The sequence below is a fragment of the Mauremys reevesii genome, linkage group 2 (assembly GCF_016161935.1).
Source record: "Mauremys reevesii isolate NIE-2019 linkage group 2, ASM1616193v1, whole genome shotgun sequence".
In the NCBI taxonomy this organism is placed as follows: domain Eukaryota; kingdom Metazoa; phylum Chordata; order Testudines; family Geoemydidae; genus Mauremys; species Mauremys reevesii.
The window spans coordinates 124,121,371-124,141,394 of NC_052624.1; the positions used below are offsets into that span (position 1 = coordinate 124,121,371).

Below are 20,024 nucleotides of genomic sequence, written 5' to 3' on the forward strand. Positions count from 1 at the left end.
ATTCCAAGCAATATCTGTTTGAGGTGGGTAGGAGTTCACAGTGGCTTGGGATGAAGGACCACCCTACCAAACCCAGCATCATCCCTAGATTGGGTGATGATTGCATAATGCGAAGTAAATGTGTGAACTGAGGCTCACATAGCCGCCCTACAAATGTCCTGGACATGCCCGCGATATGGGCGGCGTAGGCAGTTGATGAGGCCTGAGCCCTCATAGAGTGTGCCCTAATGATAGGTGGCAGGGGAATCCCTGCCAAATCATAACACGTGCCTATGCACAAGGTGATCCAGCCGGAAAGCCTCTGAGTGGAGATGGGTTGCCCCCTAGCCCGCTCGGCCGAGGCAATAAAGAGTTGAGAGGATTTCTGAGAGAGGATTGGCTTAGTCTGGTAAAAAGCCAACGCCCTATACACATAGAGGGTGTGGAGGCGGCGTTCCTCAGTAGAGGAATGGGGCTTGGGACAGAGCACGGGAAGAAAGATGCTCTGCTCCATATGGAAGGGAGGAACGCAGGATGTAGGCGGAGCTGGACTTTATCCTTATGGAAAACTGTATAGGGGGGTTCCGAGGTTAAGGCACTGATCTCTGAGACACGTCTGGCTGACATGATCGCCACCAGGAAGGCCGCCTTCCAGGAGAGGTGCAACCACGAACATGTGGCCAGGGGTTGGAAGGGGGTCCCATGAGGTGGAATAAGACCAGGTTGAGGTCCTATTGCGGTACTGGGGGCCTGGCGTATGGGAACAAGTGGTCAAGGCCCTTTAGGAATCGGGAGATCAAAGTGGGAGAAGACTGAGGGTACGTCCATACTTACGGCCGGGTCGACGGGTAGCGTTCGACTTCTCGGAGTTCGAACTATCGCGTCTAATCTAGACGCGATAGTTCTAACTCCGAACGCGCTCCCGTCGACTCTGGAACTCCACCACCACGAATGGCGGTGGCAGAGTCGACGGGGGAGCCGCGGACTTCGATCCCACGGCGTCTGGACAGGTAAGAAGTTCGAACTAAGGTAGTTCGACTTCAGCTATGCTATTCGCGTAGCTGAAGTCGCATACCTTAGTTCGACCCCCCACCCTAGTGTAGACCAGACCTGAGTGGCCCTGCACCGGCGGGTGAAAAGCCGATATAGCTGCCAGGTGCACTCTGACAGAGGCAGGTGCCAGCCCTTGGGCTCTAAGGGATAAGAGGTAATCCAGGATAAACTGTAGGGGCGCTGCAGAGGGGGATATTCCCTGCTCAGCCGCCCACCTGGCAAACCTGGACCATTTTGCCACGTACATCCGACGCATGGAAGGATTCCTGCTTTCCAGGAGTACTTGCCTTACTCGCTCCGACCACCTACTCTCCTCCTCATTCAGCCACGGAACAGCCATGCTGTCAGGTGGAGAGCGGCTAGATGGGGATGGAGGAGGTGCCCCTGAGAGAGGAGGTCTGGGTGGAGCGGCAACCGTCTTTGGGGGGGGGCTGCCAGGAGGCGTATGAGGGGCCCGTACCAGTGCTGGCGGGCCCATGCAAGGGCTATGAGAATGACCCTCGCCTTGTCCGCTTTCACCTATTGAAGGACCTTGGAGATGAGTGGGAGCGGGGGAAAGGCATAGAGGAGCGGGCCCAACAAGCTCAGGAGGAACGCATCGGAAATCGCACCTTCCCCTACCCCTCCCTGGCGCAGAACCGGGGACAGTGCCGGTTCTGACGGGTCACAGAGGTCGATTTGGGGAACTCCCCACTCTTGGAAGAGCAGATGAGCAACCTTCGAGTGGAGTACCCACTCGTACTGGGGGGAGAAGACCCTGCTGAGGCGGTTCGCTTCCGAATTGCAGATGCCCAAGAGGTGAGCCGCCCTCAGGGAGATATTGTGGGCTATGCAAAACTCCTATAGGATCAGGGCTTCCTGGCAGAGGGCTAGGGAACGAGTCCCACCTTGCCTGTTGATATAGTACATTGCGGTAGTGTTGTCCGTGAGGACTCTGACCACTTTGCTGCAGAGGTGCGTGAGGAACGCCACGCATGCCAACCGAACGGCCCTGAGCTCCTTGACGTTTATGTGAAGGGGCAAGTCTGGGGCCAACCAGGTTCCCTGGGTTTGTACCTTCCCTATCTGGGCTCCCCAGCTCCGGTCCAAAGCATCGGATATCAGGTTTACGGAAGGGGTGGTGTCCCTGAAGAGTACCCCTTGCAGCATGTTGCTCGGGTGGGACCACCATTGAAGGGAAGCCAGAATTAGGGGCGGGACCGTGAGAACCTTGCCCAGCCCGTCCCGCGCTTGGGAGAACTGGGAGGCCAGCCATAATTGGAGGGGCCTCATACAGAGCCTGGCATGGCGGACCACATACGTGCACGCCGCCATGTGACCCAGAATCTGCAGACACGCCTCACCGGGAAAGCCGTGACGGAGGCAATGAGATCCCTTAGGGTCTTGAATCTGTCCCGGGGAAGAGAGGTTGTGGCCTTGGAGGAGTCCAGCAGGGCCCCAATGAACTCTGTGCGCTGAACTGGTACTAACGTGGATTTGGTCTCGTTCACGACCAGACCCAGCTCTGCGCACGTCGAGAGGAGCAGCTCTATGTGGGACTCCACCTCGCGGCGGAACTCCCCCTTGAGGAGCCAATCGTCCTGTAGGGGAAGATTTGCACGTCCTCCCACCTGAGGTAGGCTGCTACCACGGACATGCACTTCGTGAAAACCCTGGGAGCCGTGGAAAGGCCAAAGGGAAGGACCGTGAACTGGTAGTGGTCTGCTCCCACCATGAATCGGAGGAAGCGTCTGTACCCCTCGAAAATATGGACATGAAAGTACGCGTCCTGGAGATCCAGGGCCGCGTACCAGTCCCCCGGGTCCAGGGAGGGGATAATAGAGGCCAGGGACACCATGTGGAACTTGGAACAAGCTAGAAACCTGTTCAGGTCGCGCAGGTCCAGAATAGGCCTGAGACCCCCTTTTGCTTTCAGAATGAGGAAGTACCGGGAGTAGAACCCTTTACCTTGGAACAACACCTGGACCCTTTCTACCGCTCCTAGGTGGAGCAACTAGTCCACCTCCTGACGTAGGAGACAGACGTGTTCTGGGTCCCCTGGGGCCATCACGGATGGTGGGTGGTTTGGTGGGGGTGAGGTGAACTGTAACACGTAACCCTGGGAGATGGTACTGAGAACCCATTGGTCTGAAGTTATGCGGGACCATGCCCTGAGGAAGGCAGACAATCAGTTGTAAAACACAAACTTTATTAAATGGGGGGGGGGTCTCCCTGGCAACAGGCCGGGTGCCCCCCTGCTGACAGTCAAAACCGCCTCTTCTCCTGCCTCTTTCCCTTAGAGTGCCTAGGCTGTGGGGCAGAGAGGGACTAGCGCTGAGACCGACGCTTCTGGTCTCTGGGCCTTTTACATGGGGGCTCATATCTGCTCCTCGCAGGTTGACCCGCCGAGAGCAATTTGGCCTTGTTCTTAGCCGGAGGGACATAGAGACCCAGAGTCTGCAGGGTGCTCTGGGAATCCTTCACCCCATGCAGTCCGTCTGATCTGCGAAAAGCGCCTTGCCATCAAACGGAAGGTTCTGCATCAGCGATTGCGCCTCCACGGACAGACCAGATAGCAAGAGTCATGATGCACTACGCATGGAGATGGCCGAAGCCATTGAGCGGGCCGCTGTGTCCGCCGCATCGGACGCTGCTTTGCCGCCACTGAGCCCTCTTCCACCAAAGCCTTGAAGTCCTTCCTGTCCTGGTCCAGAAGGAGGGGCTCAAATCTAGGCAGGGACACCCACAGATTGAAGTTATACCTGTTGAATAGGGCCTGGTGGTTGGCTACATGAAACTGGAAGCTGGCCAACGAATAAATTTTTCTACCAAAAGAATCCAGCCTCCTGATTTTTTGGCGCTCTCTGTGGTTTACCAATTCCACAATGAGCGAGTTGGGGGCCAGATGTGAATACAAGTATTCATGGTCCTTCGCCGGCACAAAGTATTTCCTCTTGTCCTTTTTTGAGATTGGGGCCAGGGAGGTGGGGGTTTGCCACAAGGAGTTTGAAATGTTGGCAATATCCAGGGCCACGCGGCCCGGTGCCGTGGGAGACAGGACGTTAAAGAGGGAATCGGACAGTCCCTCCATCTCCTCGGCCTGTAGTTGCAGGTTGGAAGCTACCCACTTTAGCAGGTCCTGGTGCGCCCTGAAGTCCTCCTGCGGGACCGATGGCGGGGGCGCGCCACTATGGTGTTGTCCGGTGCCGGGCAGAGTGCCCGCGTGGAGCCGGGTGCCTCAGTCGGTGTCGGTGCGTCGGTACCAAGGTCAGAGTCCAGGCGCAGATCCGCCGATCCATGACCCGCTGACTTGTCTCGTGGGAGGCCGGAGGAGACCGACAGAGCTCGGGACGCTACGGCGACCGAGTGGGCCTCCGCCTGGACTGGCACAGATGAGTACGGTGCCCACTGGCACCAGTGTCCCTTGCCACTGGTTCGTCTGAACATGGGACAGCAATACGTGTCCCAGTGGAACAGCGCATGCCGAGGGCGGGTAGGCGTGCCTTGAGGCCGAGGTCTCTGAGGAACGCTCAGTGCCACGGGATTGGTAGGAGCGGCATCTGTGTTGTTGTCTCCCTTGGGATCGGGATCTTGACGACAATGAACGGTACCCATGCGACGAACTGCTTCGGTATGCGTGGCGCTGACACCCTGCTCGGAACCGAGACTGCGAGGTACCCCAAGGGGATCCTCTCGTGCGGTGCCCAGACGAGTGGGAGCTGGAATGGGAACGACAACGCTTGTCACGTTGAGAACAACTCCGGTACCCACGTGTGGAAGGAGAGCAAACTTGGTGCCTCTCTCTGCGCCTCCACTCGCTAAGCAGGTGCTGTGGAGGGTCCCTGTAACTCCCGTCCCGGCAGCAGCCCGGACGGTCTGACTGGTGTCGACGGAGGCCGGGAGCTGATGGAATAACGTCCGCTACGCGCCAAGTAGTGCGGGGAGGGGTCTTTGGAGCGGGAGCTGTGGCTGCTCGGAGACATCTGATGGGCACCCAGCGGGGGCTTACCCCGTGACCTAGGGCCTGTGTCCGACTGAGTACTTGGGACGGCTAGGGACATAATGTCCATTGCAGACTGCATCGCCTCCGGCATCGATGGCAACCATACCGGTGGGGATGCCTGGGTCAATGGCACCAGGCTGCTCCGCTCCACATGAGTCGGAGCCTTAGAGTCCGGGGAGATCGAGGGCTGCCCAGCGCAGGACCAGCCTCCCCCTTGTCCTTATCACGGCGTTCTTGTGAGAACGCGCTCTTCCCTTGCTTTTTGGCGGGAGGGCGGCGCTGACTGGTCGACAGAGCCTCGCTACGTACCGACGATGCAGCGGCTGGTGCTGAATCCGATCTGTGCACCGGCATCGGGGTCAACGCCGACTTCATCAGGAGAGCTCGAAGCCTGAAGTCCCTCTCCTTCTTGGTCCTTGGCTTGAACGACCTACAGATCTTGCAATGGTCGCTAATATGAGTCTCACCCAGGCAGTGAAGGCACTCTGCATGAGGATCACTTCTGGGCATAGAACGCCGACAGGAGTTGCATGACTTGAAGCCTGGGGCATGCCCCAAGCCTGCACTAATTACTGAAGAACAAACTACAACGGTACCACTAAGGTCGAGAAGAAAAGGCTGCAGCAGAGCCGGAGCACAAAAGTTCCGACTACCTTCACTGGCGGCAAGAAGGAACTGAGGGTAGGGGGAGCCTGCAGCTCCCCTTATAGCTTGATATAAAGGTGCTACTCCAGGGGTTGCCGTGGTGCTCCCCCAGTATGGGTACTGCTAAGGGAAAAACTTCCAGCACCGGTGCATGTGGTGAGCAGGCACACCTACTGTGGAATACACAGGAGCAATCGCTTGAAGAAGTTGTTTCCTTTTGAGAAAGTGAATGGCTTGAGATATAAGGCTCAGAAAAGTGAGGTGAGTTTCTGTCCATATGCAAAGGGCTTTTGTAAGGAGATGCCAATGCCTCCTTGTCTGTTTACACACACCATTGCTCAACAATTGCTGCAATGGATTAGGACATGGTGGTGGGCTGACAGAGGCTCCCAGACAAGCAGAGTCAGATAGATTACCTATAGCTAAGGATAAGATTATGTCACAGAAATTACAGTTTCCGTGATTTACAGACACCTCTGTGACATTTTCTGCTTCAGCTCCAGAGCGGCAGAGCCAGAATTGTCAGCTGGTGGGGACAGCTCTCAGCAGGGGCGGCTCTAGACACCAGCGCGCCAAGCAGGCGCTTGGGGCGGCCGTTTCCCGGGGGGGGCGGCATTTGGCTCCGGTGGAGCTCCCGCCGGCATGCCTGCGGCAGGTCCACCGGAGCCCGGGACGAGCGGACCTGCCGCAGGCATGACTGCGGCGGGTCCTGTCTTCCCGCGGCTCCGGTTGAGCTCCCGCAGGCAGGACTGCGGCAGGTCCGCTCGTCCCGGGCTCCGGTGGACCTGCCGCAGGCATGCCGGCAGGAGCTCAACCGGAGCCGCGGGAAGAGGGGACCCGCCGCGGGACCGGGGAAGGGCGGCGCAGCGCTCCGCGCTGCTTGGGGCAGCCTGATTTCTAGAGCCGCCCCTGGCTCTCAGCATACGCAGACAGCAGGTGACCCCCCACAGATCTTAGCCGCTGGCCCCAGAGCTGAAAGCCATTGCAGGAGGCAGGGACCACCGAGCTGTGAGCCTCCATGGGTGATGCAGAACCTTGGAGCTGTAAGCCACTGCGGGTGGTGGGGGAACCGTGGGAGCTCCAAGCCCCTGCCCCGCAGCACAGTTTGGGCTCTCATCACCCCCTCAAGTTTCAGTCAGCCCCTGTCAGCCTCCCCACCCTTGAATTTTTTTCAGTAAAAGTCACAAGCTTCTGTGAATTTTTGTTTATTGCCTGCAAACTGTTGGTTATTTTTAGTAAAAAATTTATTCTATTTTTAGTAAAAATAACCATGACAAAAATCTCAACCTTACCTATAGCTCAAGCACATTGGTGCTACAGTTCCTTAACAGCCGAAGGGGGGTGGGAAGGGGAAAGGTCCTTCTTACTGATCCTTTGTCCAGGTGAGATGAAGCAAAAACTATAAATAAAATGTATTAATGGGTAGCACAGATAACACCAGGATCTGGACAAATAGGAATATAAAGGTATATATCCTTCTGAGCAAATGAAGCCACCTTGTGCATGGCCTGAAGGATGGACCTGAGGGTTTCCACATGAAACCTCTTTCCAGACTCTCAGACTGAGAAGGCACAAATATAGAATTCTTCCATGAAGTATCAGGAATAAAATCCCCATGCCAGCTAAGAAGGAAAAACTACAAAAATACCCTTCTTTGGCCAGCATTATATTGGCTACAGTAAGGAACGTTATCACTTTTGCTAAAATTTGCAGATGACACAAAGAGTGGTGGATTGGTAAGGGAAGTCATTTGGAGTACGGGAAGTCATCTGGAGTAAGTGGAGTAGTAAGGGAAGTCATTTGGAGTAATTTGGATATTTTGGCAAGGTGGGGCCATTCAAACAAAATGCATTTTAATACAGTCAAATGCAAGATCATATATTTAGGAACAAAATGCAGGTCATAAAGAATGGGAAATACAGTGACAAAAGGATTTAGAAGTCATAGTGGACAAACAACGGAAAAGGAGCTGCTAGTGCAATGCTGTGGCTGAAACGACTAATGTGATCCTTGGATGTGTAATAATGGGATTAGTAAGGAAAAGGAAGGAGGTGTATATGGCATTGGTGAGACTGATACTGGAATACTACATTCATTTCTGGTGTCCAGTTTAAAAATTGGAGAGGGTGCAGAAAAGAGCCACAGCAATTATTCGAGGTCTTAAAAAAATCCCTTACAAGAGACTTAGAGTTCTTACTGTTTCGCTTATCAAAAAGGTGGATAGGAGGTGACTGGAAACATCTTCATGGGGAGAAAATACCAGGTAATAAAGAGTTCTTAAAGCTGGCAGAGAAAGGAATAACAAGAGCCAATGGCTAGAACATAAAGCCAGACAAATTCAAATGAGAAATCAGGCATGTTTGTTTATTTAAAAAACAAAAACAAAACAAAAAAGAAAGTGATTAACTATTGGAACAAATTATTAAGGGAAGAGATCTTCAGATCAGGTCTGAGTGTCTTTCTGAAAGATATGTTTTGGCCCTGGCAGTACTGAGAAACTTTGAGGGGCAAAGTCCTGGAAGAAATGTAATGAAATATCCTAGGGAAATCCCCTTCTCTGGCAGGCACAAAACGGCACAGTGCATCTGTGCCACTGTAGCGTTGTAGTGAAGACACTACAGAAGAGACTCTTCAGTAACTCCACCTTCCCAAGAGGCAGTAGCTAGATTCATGGGAGAATTCTTTCAACAACCTAGCAGTGTCTACACTGGGGCTTAGGTTGGCTTAACTGCATCACAGTTGAGGGGTGGGGTGTGTGTGAGAAATTTTTCACAGTCCTGAGCAAGGTAGTTAAGATGATCTACCTTTGTAGTGTAGATCAGGCCTTACGTGCGCTACTTAAATCCTCAAATAGTTTTAAACCCCTAAGGGCCAAATCAGTTTAGACTTTGAACCCTCCACAGCTTCTCAGTCTTATATGTCTACAACCCACTGTACAAAGACTGTATGGGTGCCATCAAAAACAGTAACATACAAGTAGGAAGTGCTCTAGGTGGCAATCAAACAAGATGCTAGACCTTCATAATTAGATCTTAAGGAAATTGGATAAAAGCTGAAAACCGCTTCAGGTCTACCTGAAGTGTCCTGGAAATGAGAACTGCATGGAAGGCAGCATGGAAGGCAATGGTGGGAAGGGGAGGGAAAAACACATTCTCTCCTACCTATGCAGTCCAAGGCCAGGGCCACAAAATCTCTGGACAGACTGGAGGGAGAGGACAGAATGAAGTAATTTAAGCATCCACCATGGGGATGGGGAAAATGCAACTGGTATCTGTAGGGTGTCACAAGGCATTCCCACGCCATCAGGCAGGAGCTGACAAATGCTCTTTCATCGGATCACATTCCTTTGACACAATGTTTAGCATAGTAGAGTGGACAGGCAAAGATCCTTTGGTTTTAAAAGGAAGAGGGATCCTCAATCATTTCTAACAGCTGAGGCTTTGTAACTTTGCACCTCTCCTCTGGGTAGGTTCTCTTTGCTGTGAGAATGCTTAAGCATGTCAGTACCCTGGGCTGATTATTTTGATAAAGGGGCCCTAAATCCTCCTCCAACTGTAAATCTCAACATTGGGCTCATCCTCCAACAAGGCACTGGCCCCCAAATGGGGGTGAGGAAGGTTGAATGCCAAACAGAGCCCAGGACTGTAGAAACTCCCCCAGTTGCACATGGAAAACCCCACAGAGACTAGGTATTATTGGGGTGGAAAACAAGACCAGAAGGCCATGTAGAGGTTTCAGAGGGCCCAAGGGCAGAGGGGAGGGACAGAGGGTGTAACAGGAGGGGTGAAGGAAGTTTCATGTTACCAGTACATAAACAAATCTTGTATTTCTCCTCAGGACTTCTTGGAGGAAGAGCCTGAATGAGGTTTAACCAGAAAGGCTTCAATGCCCTTTAAGAATAACTTATGTGGAGAAATGCCACAGCTACTTTGCAACCGTTTTGCTATCAGAAGGGCCAACAGTCACATTAGAATCCTTACTAATACCTGTTCGCTCTGATTTAGTGGTCATATACGACACATTCAACTTTGGTGGAAATATCTACAACTTTTTCCACTAAAAATGAAAGTATTCTTTTTAAAGTTAAAAACTACACTTACTAATCTGGAAAATGAGATTCATATTCTTATAGAGCCCACCAAAGGCTGGCACTACCCCAATAAAGAACAGTTACTCATAGTTTTCATAACTGTTCATTGGAGGTGTGTTGCATATGCCCATTACACTAGGTGTGCATGTGTCCCGTGCACTGATGCTGGAGAGTTTTCCCTAGTGGTGCTCATAGGGATGGCCATGCCAGCACCCCATGTTCCTCCTGCTCCAAGCTGAGGATATAAAGGATATAAAGCTGCCCCTCCCACTCTTCTGTTCCTTCGCACTGGATCATTATATGAAAGACTCTGATGCCTTGGGTAAGAAGGTGTGTGTGTGGGGGAAGATTGTGTAATGAACAAATGCAACACATCTCAAAGGAGATGGATTACAAAAAGGTGAGTAACCACTTTTTCTTCAAGTGACTGCATATATACATTATACTTGGTGACTGCGAAGAGGATTCTAATGTATGGGGGACTAGGAGTCTCATCAGAAGACAGACTGAAGAGCTGCTTTCCCTACACTAGCATCTTCCTTTGATGTAATTGCATAACATCTAACAAAAGTGTGGACTGTGGACCATGTTGCTACCCTGCAAATGTCCACAATCTGGACATTACTAACAAATGCTGTGATGCTGAGTGAGCTCTGGTTGAACACACAGACAACTGTTTCTGAGGGTTAACGTCCTCAGCGTTGTAACACATGATGACGCAGCTGGTGATCCACTTATACAGTTGTGCCATTACAGGATTGTCCTTCATTCGTTCTGCATAGGAAACAAAACAGTTGGGAGGAGACCTGTAAGTGTTTTGTTCTATCTGCATAAAAGGCCAGGGCTCAAACATCCAGAGTGTATACCTTTTGTTTGTCCTTATCAGTGTGTGGCTTGTCCTTGAAGAAAACAGTGTGCATAACTAGAGCATGCAGCAGTCCTACTCTCCTCACAGACCTGATGGCTACTAAACAGGCCATCTTTGCTGAAGACTGTAATCACAAGCAGGAAGCTAACAGTTTGACAGAGGATTGATAAGAGCTGATAACACTAAGTTCAAATCCCATTGTGGGACTGGGTCCCTCATAGGTGGGAACTAGGCCTTTTAAGAATCTGCCCATGATTGAATTAGAGAAAACAGAAATACAAGGATAGGAATGCTGAGATTGTGGCCAGGTGCACCTTAACAGAGCTGACCACCAAACCAGACTAGATGTAAGAAATAGTCCAAGGTATTTTGAATTGTGGCCTATGTACAGGGCACACCATAGCTAGTTCCCAGATAGAGAACTGCTTCCACTTACTCAGGTAAGTAACCCTTGTGGAGGTTTTCCGACTATTAAGTGGTACATCCTGGACTGCTTCCGACAGCGTGGCTTCTCTGGGTCAAGCATTGAGAGACCAGGACCTGAGGTGTAAAGCCTGAGGTTCAGGAGCAACACCCTGCCAGGATCTTGTGATATCAGATTCCTGAGCGGCAGCAGGAGGAGAGGCTCCTTTGCTGATCGCATATGTGAAGGTCCAAATACCATGGCTCTCTGGCCTAGTCTAGTGCAATGAGTATCACTTTGCCTCTGTCTTACTTCAGCTTGGTGATGATCTTGGGGATCAGCAGTACTGAGGGGAAGGCATAAAGCAGGTTCTTCTCCTAAGGAAAAAGTAACATGTAGGAGATGGACCCTGGGCTTGCAACCATATGACTTTCCATCAGGAGAAACTGAAAACCGGATGAGAGTCAACACTGCTTCCTTGTTGCCAACAAGGCTAACGGCATATTGGGCTGCATTAGTAGAAGCATTGCCAGCAGATTGAGAGAAGTTATTATTCCCCTCTGTTCGACACTGGTGAGGCCATATCTGGAGTACTGCGTCCAGTTTTGGGCTCCCCACTACAGAAAGGATGTGGACAAATTGGAGAGAGTCCAGTGGAGGACAACGAAAATGATTAGGGGACTGGAGCACATGACTTATGAGGAGAGGCTGAGGGAACTGGGCTTATTTAGTCTGCAGAAGAGAAGAGTGAGGGGGATTTGATAGCAAATACTTCAACTACTTGGAGGAGGATGGAGCTAGGCTGTTTGCCATGATGACAGAACAAGGCGGAATGGTCTCAAGTTGGAAAGGGGGAGGACTAGGTTGGATATTAAGAAAAAATATTTCACTAGGAGGGTGGTGAAGCACTGGAATGGGTTACCTAGGGAGGTTGTGGAATCTCCATCCTTAAGAGGTTTTTAAGACCCAGTATGACAAAGCTCTGGCTGGGACGATTTAGTTGGGGTTGGTCCTGCTTTGAGCAGGAGGTCGGACTAGATGACCTCTTGAGGTCTCTTCCAACCTTAATCTTCTATGATTCCAAGGCCAGAACGGACCATTGTAATCATCTAGTCTGATCTTCTTTATAACACAGGCCATAGAACCTCCCCAAAATGATCTCTAGCTTTTAGAAAATAATTCCCAGCTTTTAGAAATACATCCAGTCTTGATTTAAAAATTATCAGTGATGGGAAGTCCATCACAAAGCTTGGTAAATTGTTCCAATGGTTACTCACTCTCACTGTTAAGAATTCAAGCCTTAGGGCATATCTACACTTACCTCTGTAGCGATCGATCCAGCAGGGGTCCATTTATTGCGTCTAGCGAAGATGCGATGAATTGACCACTGAGCGCTCTCCCGTCGACTCCGGTGCTCCACCGGAGCGAGAGGTGCAGGCGGAGTCGATGGGGGAGCGTCAGCAGTCGACTTATCACAGTGAAGACACCATGGTAAGTAGATCTAAGTTATGAAGTTGCATAACTTAGATTGAACCCCCTCCCCCTCCTGCTCAGTGTAGATCAGGCCATATTTTTAGTCTGAATTTCTCTAGCTCCAACCATTTTATCATGTTATATCTTTCTCTGATAGACTGAAGAGCCCATTATTAAATATTTGTTCCTCGGGCGCAATCGCTCAGAGAATTTCAGTAACAGCAGATAGGGCATTTTCAGAGAGACTGAACTAAAGATACTTGTTTGTCTCCGCTACACTATTCATCTTCTTTTGGCATACAAACAATAAACATTCTGTTAAATAATATTATTTTCCAAATGTCAAGTAAAGATGAGAAAAAATATCACCAAAATGTTTCAGAATTTAGAAAAAAGGCTTTACATACTGAAACAAAGAAACTATTAGATTACTTTAATTAAATTTAGCATTAGGAAATAACATACAGTTCAATATTGCAAATAAGCAACACGAAATATATTTGAATTTTGATAAAAATTGCTGAAAGAGCAAAATTCAGTTGTAACCATGAAAAACAAAGTCAAAGAGTCTAATACTCATTTATTGAAATGAAGATATACAATTATCGTTACCTGATTATTTCTCTCTCTCTCTCAAAAATTATATTAAAAATCATGGATTTTTAAATCCGGAAGCAACCATTATGATAATGTAGTCCAGGGGTCCTCAACTCGGTGCTCGCGGGTGCCATGGCACCTGTGGGGGCATCTAAATGCGCCCGCGTCCTGGCTGGTGATCAAGCATTCGGTGGCATTTCGGCGATGATACGTCTGGATGACACCACTTGCCACAAACAAGCGATGTCATCCAGAGGTGTCGCCGCCGAAATGCTGCTGAATTTTGGGGGCATTTCGGCAGATGCTCCACCGCTGCCATGGTCCTTTGTCTGGCGCCTGCCAGACGAAAAGGTTGGGGACCACTGATGTAGTCTGGCCTCCTGCATAACACAAGCCAAAGAATCTCACCCAGTGATCCCTGCATCAAGCTCATAACTTCTAGTTGCACTACAGCATCTTTAAAAAACATATCCAATCTTTATTTAAAAGACTTCAAGTGATTAAGAATCCACCACATATCTTGGTAATTTATTCCATAGGTTAATTACCCTCACTGTTAAAAATTTGCACTTTATATCTAGCTTGAATTTGTCTAAAATTCAATGGTTGGAAGTTGAAGCAATAGCGTCATTAACATCGACTCCAATAAACGCACTATTTCTTTTAAATGAACACGCTGTATAAAGCAAATTCTTTGGCCACCAACCTTATTTACAGCTTCCACGAGTGTTCTCATTTCCTTCTCAATATCACTGACAAACTTTAAATCTTTCCTGAAATAATAAAGATTTATAATTCACCTAGTATACAAGATAAGAGATAAATGCAGCATTTACCTGCCATATATGTACATTGATAAATGCAATACCATTGAATAAATTAGGAGGGAGAGGGTTATTATTATTATTTATTTATATTAGAGTGAGCAGCCAATCAGCACAGGGCAGAGAATGTTCAGCCAGAACCGTAGGAAGTTCTCTGTGTTCGGAGGTATCTGATTTGGTTGCTTCTGCTCTTACAGGCTGAAATGTATGGCTGGCTCTTCTCTTCAGAGGGGCACCACCTGAGTCCTATTCCCCCATAGAGAGAGGGAGGGAGGGAGGAAGGGAGAGAGAGAGAAGGAGAGTGTGGTGTGGTTCCCTTGCACTGTTCTGGGTCCAGGTGATATAATACTGGATGTATTCTGGCTCTCTTTAGACACACTCCACACTGCCTGAGAAACCAGGGAGAGGCCCGCTGAAGGATGTCTCCTTGTTTTAGGCTGTCTGTGTCTCTCCTTCCCTCTGACAGGAAGGGGAGCTAAAGTGAATCCTGCTCCAGAGATATCTATTATGAGGGACCCAGTTTTCTAGCATAAAATACAAAAATCTCTGAGTGTAGAGGAATCAATGCAAACTTATGGCTTGTTCTTTTTGGATTTATCGTGCACTCTATGAGCATGGGTGGGGTACCAAGCAATGAAGTTTTTTTTTCCTGGTCTAATGCCACCTGGGACCCTTTGTGCTCAGGAAAGTAGAGGCTCAGGTAAACCTTGCCTACAATGAGGCTGCATCCCATCTTTGTCCATCAAGCTGAACTCTGTGAAACAGAGCAGGGACTGAAGCCACTCAGTTTTCAGCCAAAGAGAAAGGATGGATCTGCTTCTGCTAAAAAAGGACAACCTTTGGGCAGTACAGCAGTGATATGCACAAGTGGTCAAAATTAAGTTCTCACAACCATCCCTAATTTGGCACTTATTTTTTCAGTTTTTTACTTTGAAATCTTAATTGTTTGAATATTATTTTAAAATCTGTATACACACACATTGACTATCCATCACATTTACCAAAATATTAAATTATATTCTTTCCCTTCTTGAAAAAAAATCTAAAATGGTATGGTTCAAATAATGTTACTTAAGTGAAATACAATATATGAATTTTAAAGTTATATTAGACCTCCACTCCTTGGGTCATGCCTTACTTATGTGATTGAGTGTGGAATGTTTCAGAGCTCAAAATTCAAGCTATTAAACTACTTTAATAGCAGCTGATGTGTACTTGCATACTAATGAGGCATAACAGGGGTTATCTGCCTCAGTCATCCCTTTGTTATGCAAAACAAGACAGACAAATTACATCCCCAAATCTGAGGGAAAGGTGAATGAGTGGATGGGAATCCTAGAACTGTATCCTGTGAAGTCTCAAGTGCCCTCTCAGTGGGAGTCAAGGGCATATTGCAGGCTTGAGCTATTGTAACCAATATATCTTCTAAGAACAAAAATTACAATAAGTCATTTTCTTTTTTCCAAGGAAACTCCAGGGTGTCTGTGGAATTATTATTTTAAGTAGGAAGACCAGCAATGGTGCTTACAAATCTCAAACAGTGTAACATCAAATAGCAAGTAATAGTCAGACACAAAACTACAAAAATGTTCTCTCCACCCAAAATTATGTACATAAAAGGCTAGAGAATGGGAATATTCATAACATAAAAAGGGGTTTGGGACACTAAAATACCACTGATAGGCTAAACTTGGATTCTTGATATGACAAGCTATAGTTCCTTAAAAGCATAATAGAAAACAATGCAAGTCCCATGCTAATCTCATGAAAAGGAATTGATATGAGGGGTCCAATTGGCAGAGTAAGTACTTTTTGATCTGCAAAAGGTATACCTAGTATTCAAGGGGAGATTCAATAAAGCAAATCGGTTATTTTGTATTTGGTTTGGGGGTTTAAAACTGGGAATACAAATGGAATGAATACAGAAGGAGATTATAGGAGACAGGAGGGAATTAGGGAGGCAGTGGGGGATTGATTTTTTTTTTAATGAAAATTTACAAGCAGATGTTTGTATCATATGCACATATACAGTTATGAAAACAATACACTCAATAATAGGACATTTGCCATAAAGGGTTTATACAATCAGATAACCTCTTCATAGAGGATCCTTGGGCATTAAACGCTTGATCCAAAGCTCACTCAAGTGAATGGAAAGACTTCCATTGATCTCAACAGGTCAGGGAAAAAGGTTAGCTGGTCTGATGATTTTAGTGATAATCTATTCAAGATAAGACCTAAGGTGTATATGATGTGTATGTAACCCCTCCCCCCCACATTTACATTTTGGATATGTCAAATTACTACCAGTTTTTTATATCTTTGAATGTTAAAGGATTGAACTAATGTAATAAGGAAAAAAAGCACTCTTGGAACTAAAAAACCCACACACATTATATTACTTCAAGAACTAATTTTCAGAAAGGGCACATTGTGGGCATGCGAGGTAATTCACAAAATTAAAGACAAAATAGGCAAGGAAACAAGGACAGCACTAACCTATCTATCCTAATAACTTAATAGTTAGGCTGCTGAAGAGAATTGCACCCAGAGGAGCAAGATTATACATTTTATTCACATGTACATCATTTATATTTAATGTCGACCAAAAAAATCACCATTTAAATCAGAGAAGGTTAAATTCAATAAATCAGGATCTCAACAAGAATGTGCATCTTTGCTTCTGAAAGAGATATTTTATCTTTTATTAAAAAAAAGTGGAAAAAGTCACAACAATTGGCCTACCTCCAAGACCAACATATTTAAAGGTCTACGTGTTATTGGCTATTGTCTTGGAACTATGGGACAAGACTGAAAATCATTTAAACAGTATTATGTTAGGGGGAACTTGATGAATGTTAGAAACTTGTCTGAATTTTGTTTAAGAACTGAACTGTTGCTATATTTCAGATTGTGTCAAAACTGCTCAAAGTTACAGGGAATGCTGTTTTTGAGATTTTACCAATATACCATAGCCACTCCTAGATTTTGTCTGATCAGACACTGGCACCTGCCATGTGAGGGTGTACCTTGTCCAACAATGGTCCTGGACACCCAATCCAGCTTTTCCAAACTGACCTCAGATAGATCAAGAGATCTTGCCTATACAAAGAGAGGTCCATAACTCCATCTGGGAACTCTCAACAATCATATTCACCTGCCTCTGAACCAAAAAGACAATTTAGTCTCTTTTCCCTTCTCCTATCTTCTGTCTGTTTGGTAGAGGGAATTGTCTTGAAAAACAGTTTTGTAAGTAAGATGAGGACATTTTAGTTGCAATTTATTATTTCAAATGGAGATTAAGAAACAAAGCTGGTTTTGTAAACTTCCATTTTTTTCCTGCATGCTTAGGTTAATTAACTGCTGAAAAACTTCATTAATTCATCAGTGTTAACAATGAAAAGCTAAACAGATTTTCACACTTTGTTAATGTGTAAGTTTTCTATACAAACAGTCCAAAATTTTCAAAAAGAGGGGCCTACATTTAGGCTCCTAATCCCATATTTGAGGTATCTAAGAGAGATTTTCAAAAGCATTTCTGTGATTTATGAACGCAAGTCCAAATGATTTGAAGATGCAAACCCTGATGAATGGCTGTAGCCTAGTTGAAGCATTCTTGACTTGTGAAAGTTCAATATATTGGAAGGGATATTGATTGGAAATATGGCAGGTGCTATTGCTTATCAGTTTTGTGCCTCTTTTATATTGTTCTCACAATAAGGGTGTTAATGAGGCCATGGACGTGTCTTTTTTAGCACAGATAAACATTTTAACTATGAAAGTTTTAGCAGAAAAAATTCTTATGTAAAATCTGAAATTCTATGAACAATTTGAAAACTAAAGAAACAAGTATAAAACAATTTAAGACTATAAAATGGGTAAAAAGAACTACTAATGTAAATGTTTGATTTTTTAAAAAGTAAATTAAAATTTAAAAAAATCATTTAAAAATGTTTTTTGTATAATATCACTTGAATCCACATAGTCATTGAAATAGGGCAACGTTAAAGTTGTGTGTGAGTGTAGTGTGGGAGACATTACCTTAACTCTAATTCCTGGTTTTCAGAAGTTTAGCAACCCTTTACATGCTGGAGGGGTACAAGGCACTGCATTCACAAAGTTTTTTGCAAGTGATTTTCCCATTTAAAAAAAAAATAGTGATAGTGAGGGACACAATCAAGGGGCAGCTGCAGGGAAAGAAAGGGTGGCACAGAATGGGGCTCCCTGGGAACACCTCTGCTCCACTCAGCTATTAGCTTTGCCCTCTTCCTGGCCCCTTCATGCTCCTACTAGGAATGGAAGAGCAGAGAGGCTATGAGGAGTGAACTAGAGGCAAGAAGGGGAAGGAGATCTGGAGCTCCACAGTTCCTACTCAAATCTGGATCTAGAATCTGGGGCTCTTTTTGGAGGGAAGCAGCACATTCATCTCAGATGAATCAGAACATTCCATCTGGATTAATTCAGCTTGAAACAATAGCTCTGAGAGGTGAGAACTGCCCCATTTATCTTGATTTAGTTGAGGTTGGTCCTGCTTTGAGCAGGGGGTTGGACTAGATGACCTCCTGAGGTCCCTTCCAACCCTAATCTTCTCTGCTTCTATGATTTCAATGATTGACCTCACTCCTCCCCCACTCTCAGCACTGTGGCTGTGGCAGGTAGTGAGGGATGCCCAGTCTAAGTTCCCTGCCCCAGTCACAGCAAGGGCACTTGTGGCATGTATGGAGCATGTCCACTGTCAGCTCCCCACCCCATAGCAGTGACCTCAAATGGAGGCAAGCTAACTTATTCATGTGCTTTTGTCAATTCTACTAGGTGCCTGTTTGTATATCTGAATCATGGATTTTAAAGCACTTTCAAGCATTGTCTCTTAAGTTTGAGCAAAGCTCCCATGTTAACTGTGGTATGACAAGGGCCATCTCATAACAAATCACAAGGGTTAACTTAATAAATATACATAGTCATGTCAGACTATTTAATAAAACCTTAAGACACAGTGACAGCTATGGGGTGCAAAAGTAACAATGTTGTAACCATGTATTCCAACATATACCTTGCATCTTCTTTTAAATTATCACTGTACTTTGATCCTGAAGAACGGATATTAAAAGGGTCAGAATTATCACGGATATGGAGAGCTTCAGCAAAGCGTCTGCAATTTAGAAAACAAAATTTTTAATTTAAAGATGGCTTTTCAATAACAAACTGGTCCACTACAGAGAGGGACCAGTGCTACAGATAAACAGCTTTTTGCAGAAAACTCTCTAGCTGATATACAGTAACTCCTCACTTAACGTTGTAGTTATGTTCCTGAAAAATGCGACTTTCAGCGAAACAACGTTAAGCGAATCCAATTTCCCCATAAGAATTAATGTAAATGAGGGGGTTAGGTTCCAGGAAAATTTTTTTCACCAGACAAAAGACTTTATTTTTTATATCCATATCTATATATCTACACACACACAGTATAAGTTTTAAACAAACAATTTAATACTGGTACACAGTTATGATGATTGTGAAGCTTGGTTGAGGTAGAAGAGTCAGAGGGTGGGATATTTCCCTTACTGCTAAATGAACTAGCAATTGGCTGAGCCCTCAAGGGTTAACACTCTCAGTCTGCAAGGCAGCAGGAATGGAGAGAGATATGTGTATTTCCCTTAAGTACACTGCCTTGTTAATTAGATCAGCTTGTTGAGACTGCAGCTGCTGCAAGCTCCCTCTGTCCTGAGTCCTGCTCTATGGAAGATGGGATAAGCGGGGTGCAGGAACAGGGGGGAGGGGGACACCCTGACATTAGCCCCCCTCTTCCTTCCCTCCCTGTGGCAGAGCAAGCAGGAGTCTCTGGAGGCAGCTCCAAGGCAGAGGGCAGGAGCAGCACATGGCAGTGGGGGGAGGGACACAGCTGAACTGCAGGCAGCTGCTGCACAGGGAACTTAGAAGAGCGGGGAGCTTAGAGGGCTGCCCATCCACCTTGGTTCCAAGCCCCCACCAGCTAGCTGCAACGGGCTGCTCTTCCTGCAAGCAGTAGACAAAGCAGGTGGCTGCCAAATAACATTAGAAGGGAGCATTACACAACTTTAAGTGAGCATGTTCCCTAATTGATCAGCAACGTA

The 20,024-nt window shown here is 46.8% G+C and overlaps 1 protein-coding gene across 1 annotated transcript in view; it reads right to left on the minus strand.

The window, feature by feature from the left end:
- The window catches only part of LOC120397510 (transcriptional repressor NF-X1-like), a 225,903-nt gene that overhangs the window by 15,505 nt on the left and 190,374 nt on the right, over positions 1-20,024 (minus strand). The window contains 2 exon segments of the mRNA XM_039523454.1: positions 13,797-13,863; positions 18,965-19,063. Of these exon segments, the coding sequence (XP_039379388.1) occupies positions 13,797-13,863; positions 18,965-19,063 (166 nt within the window).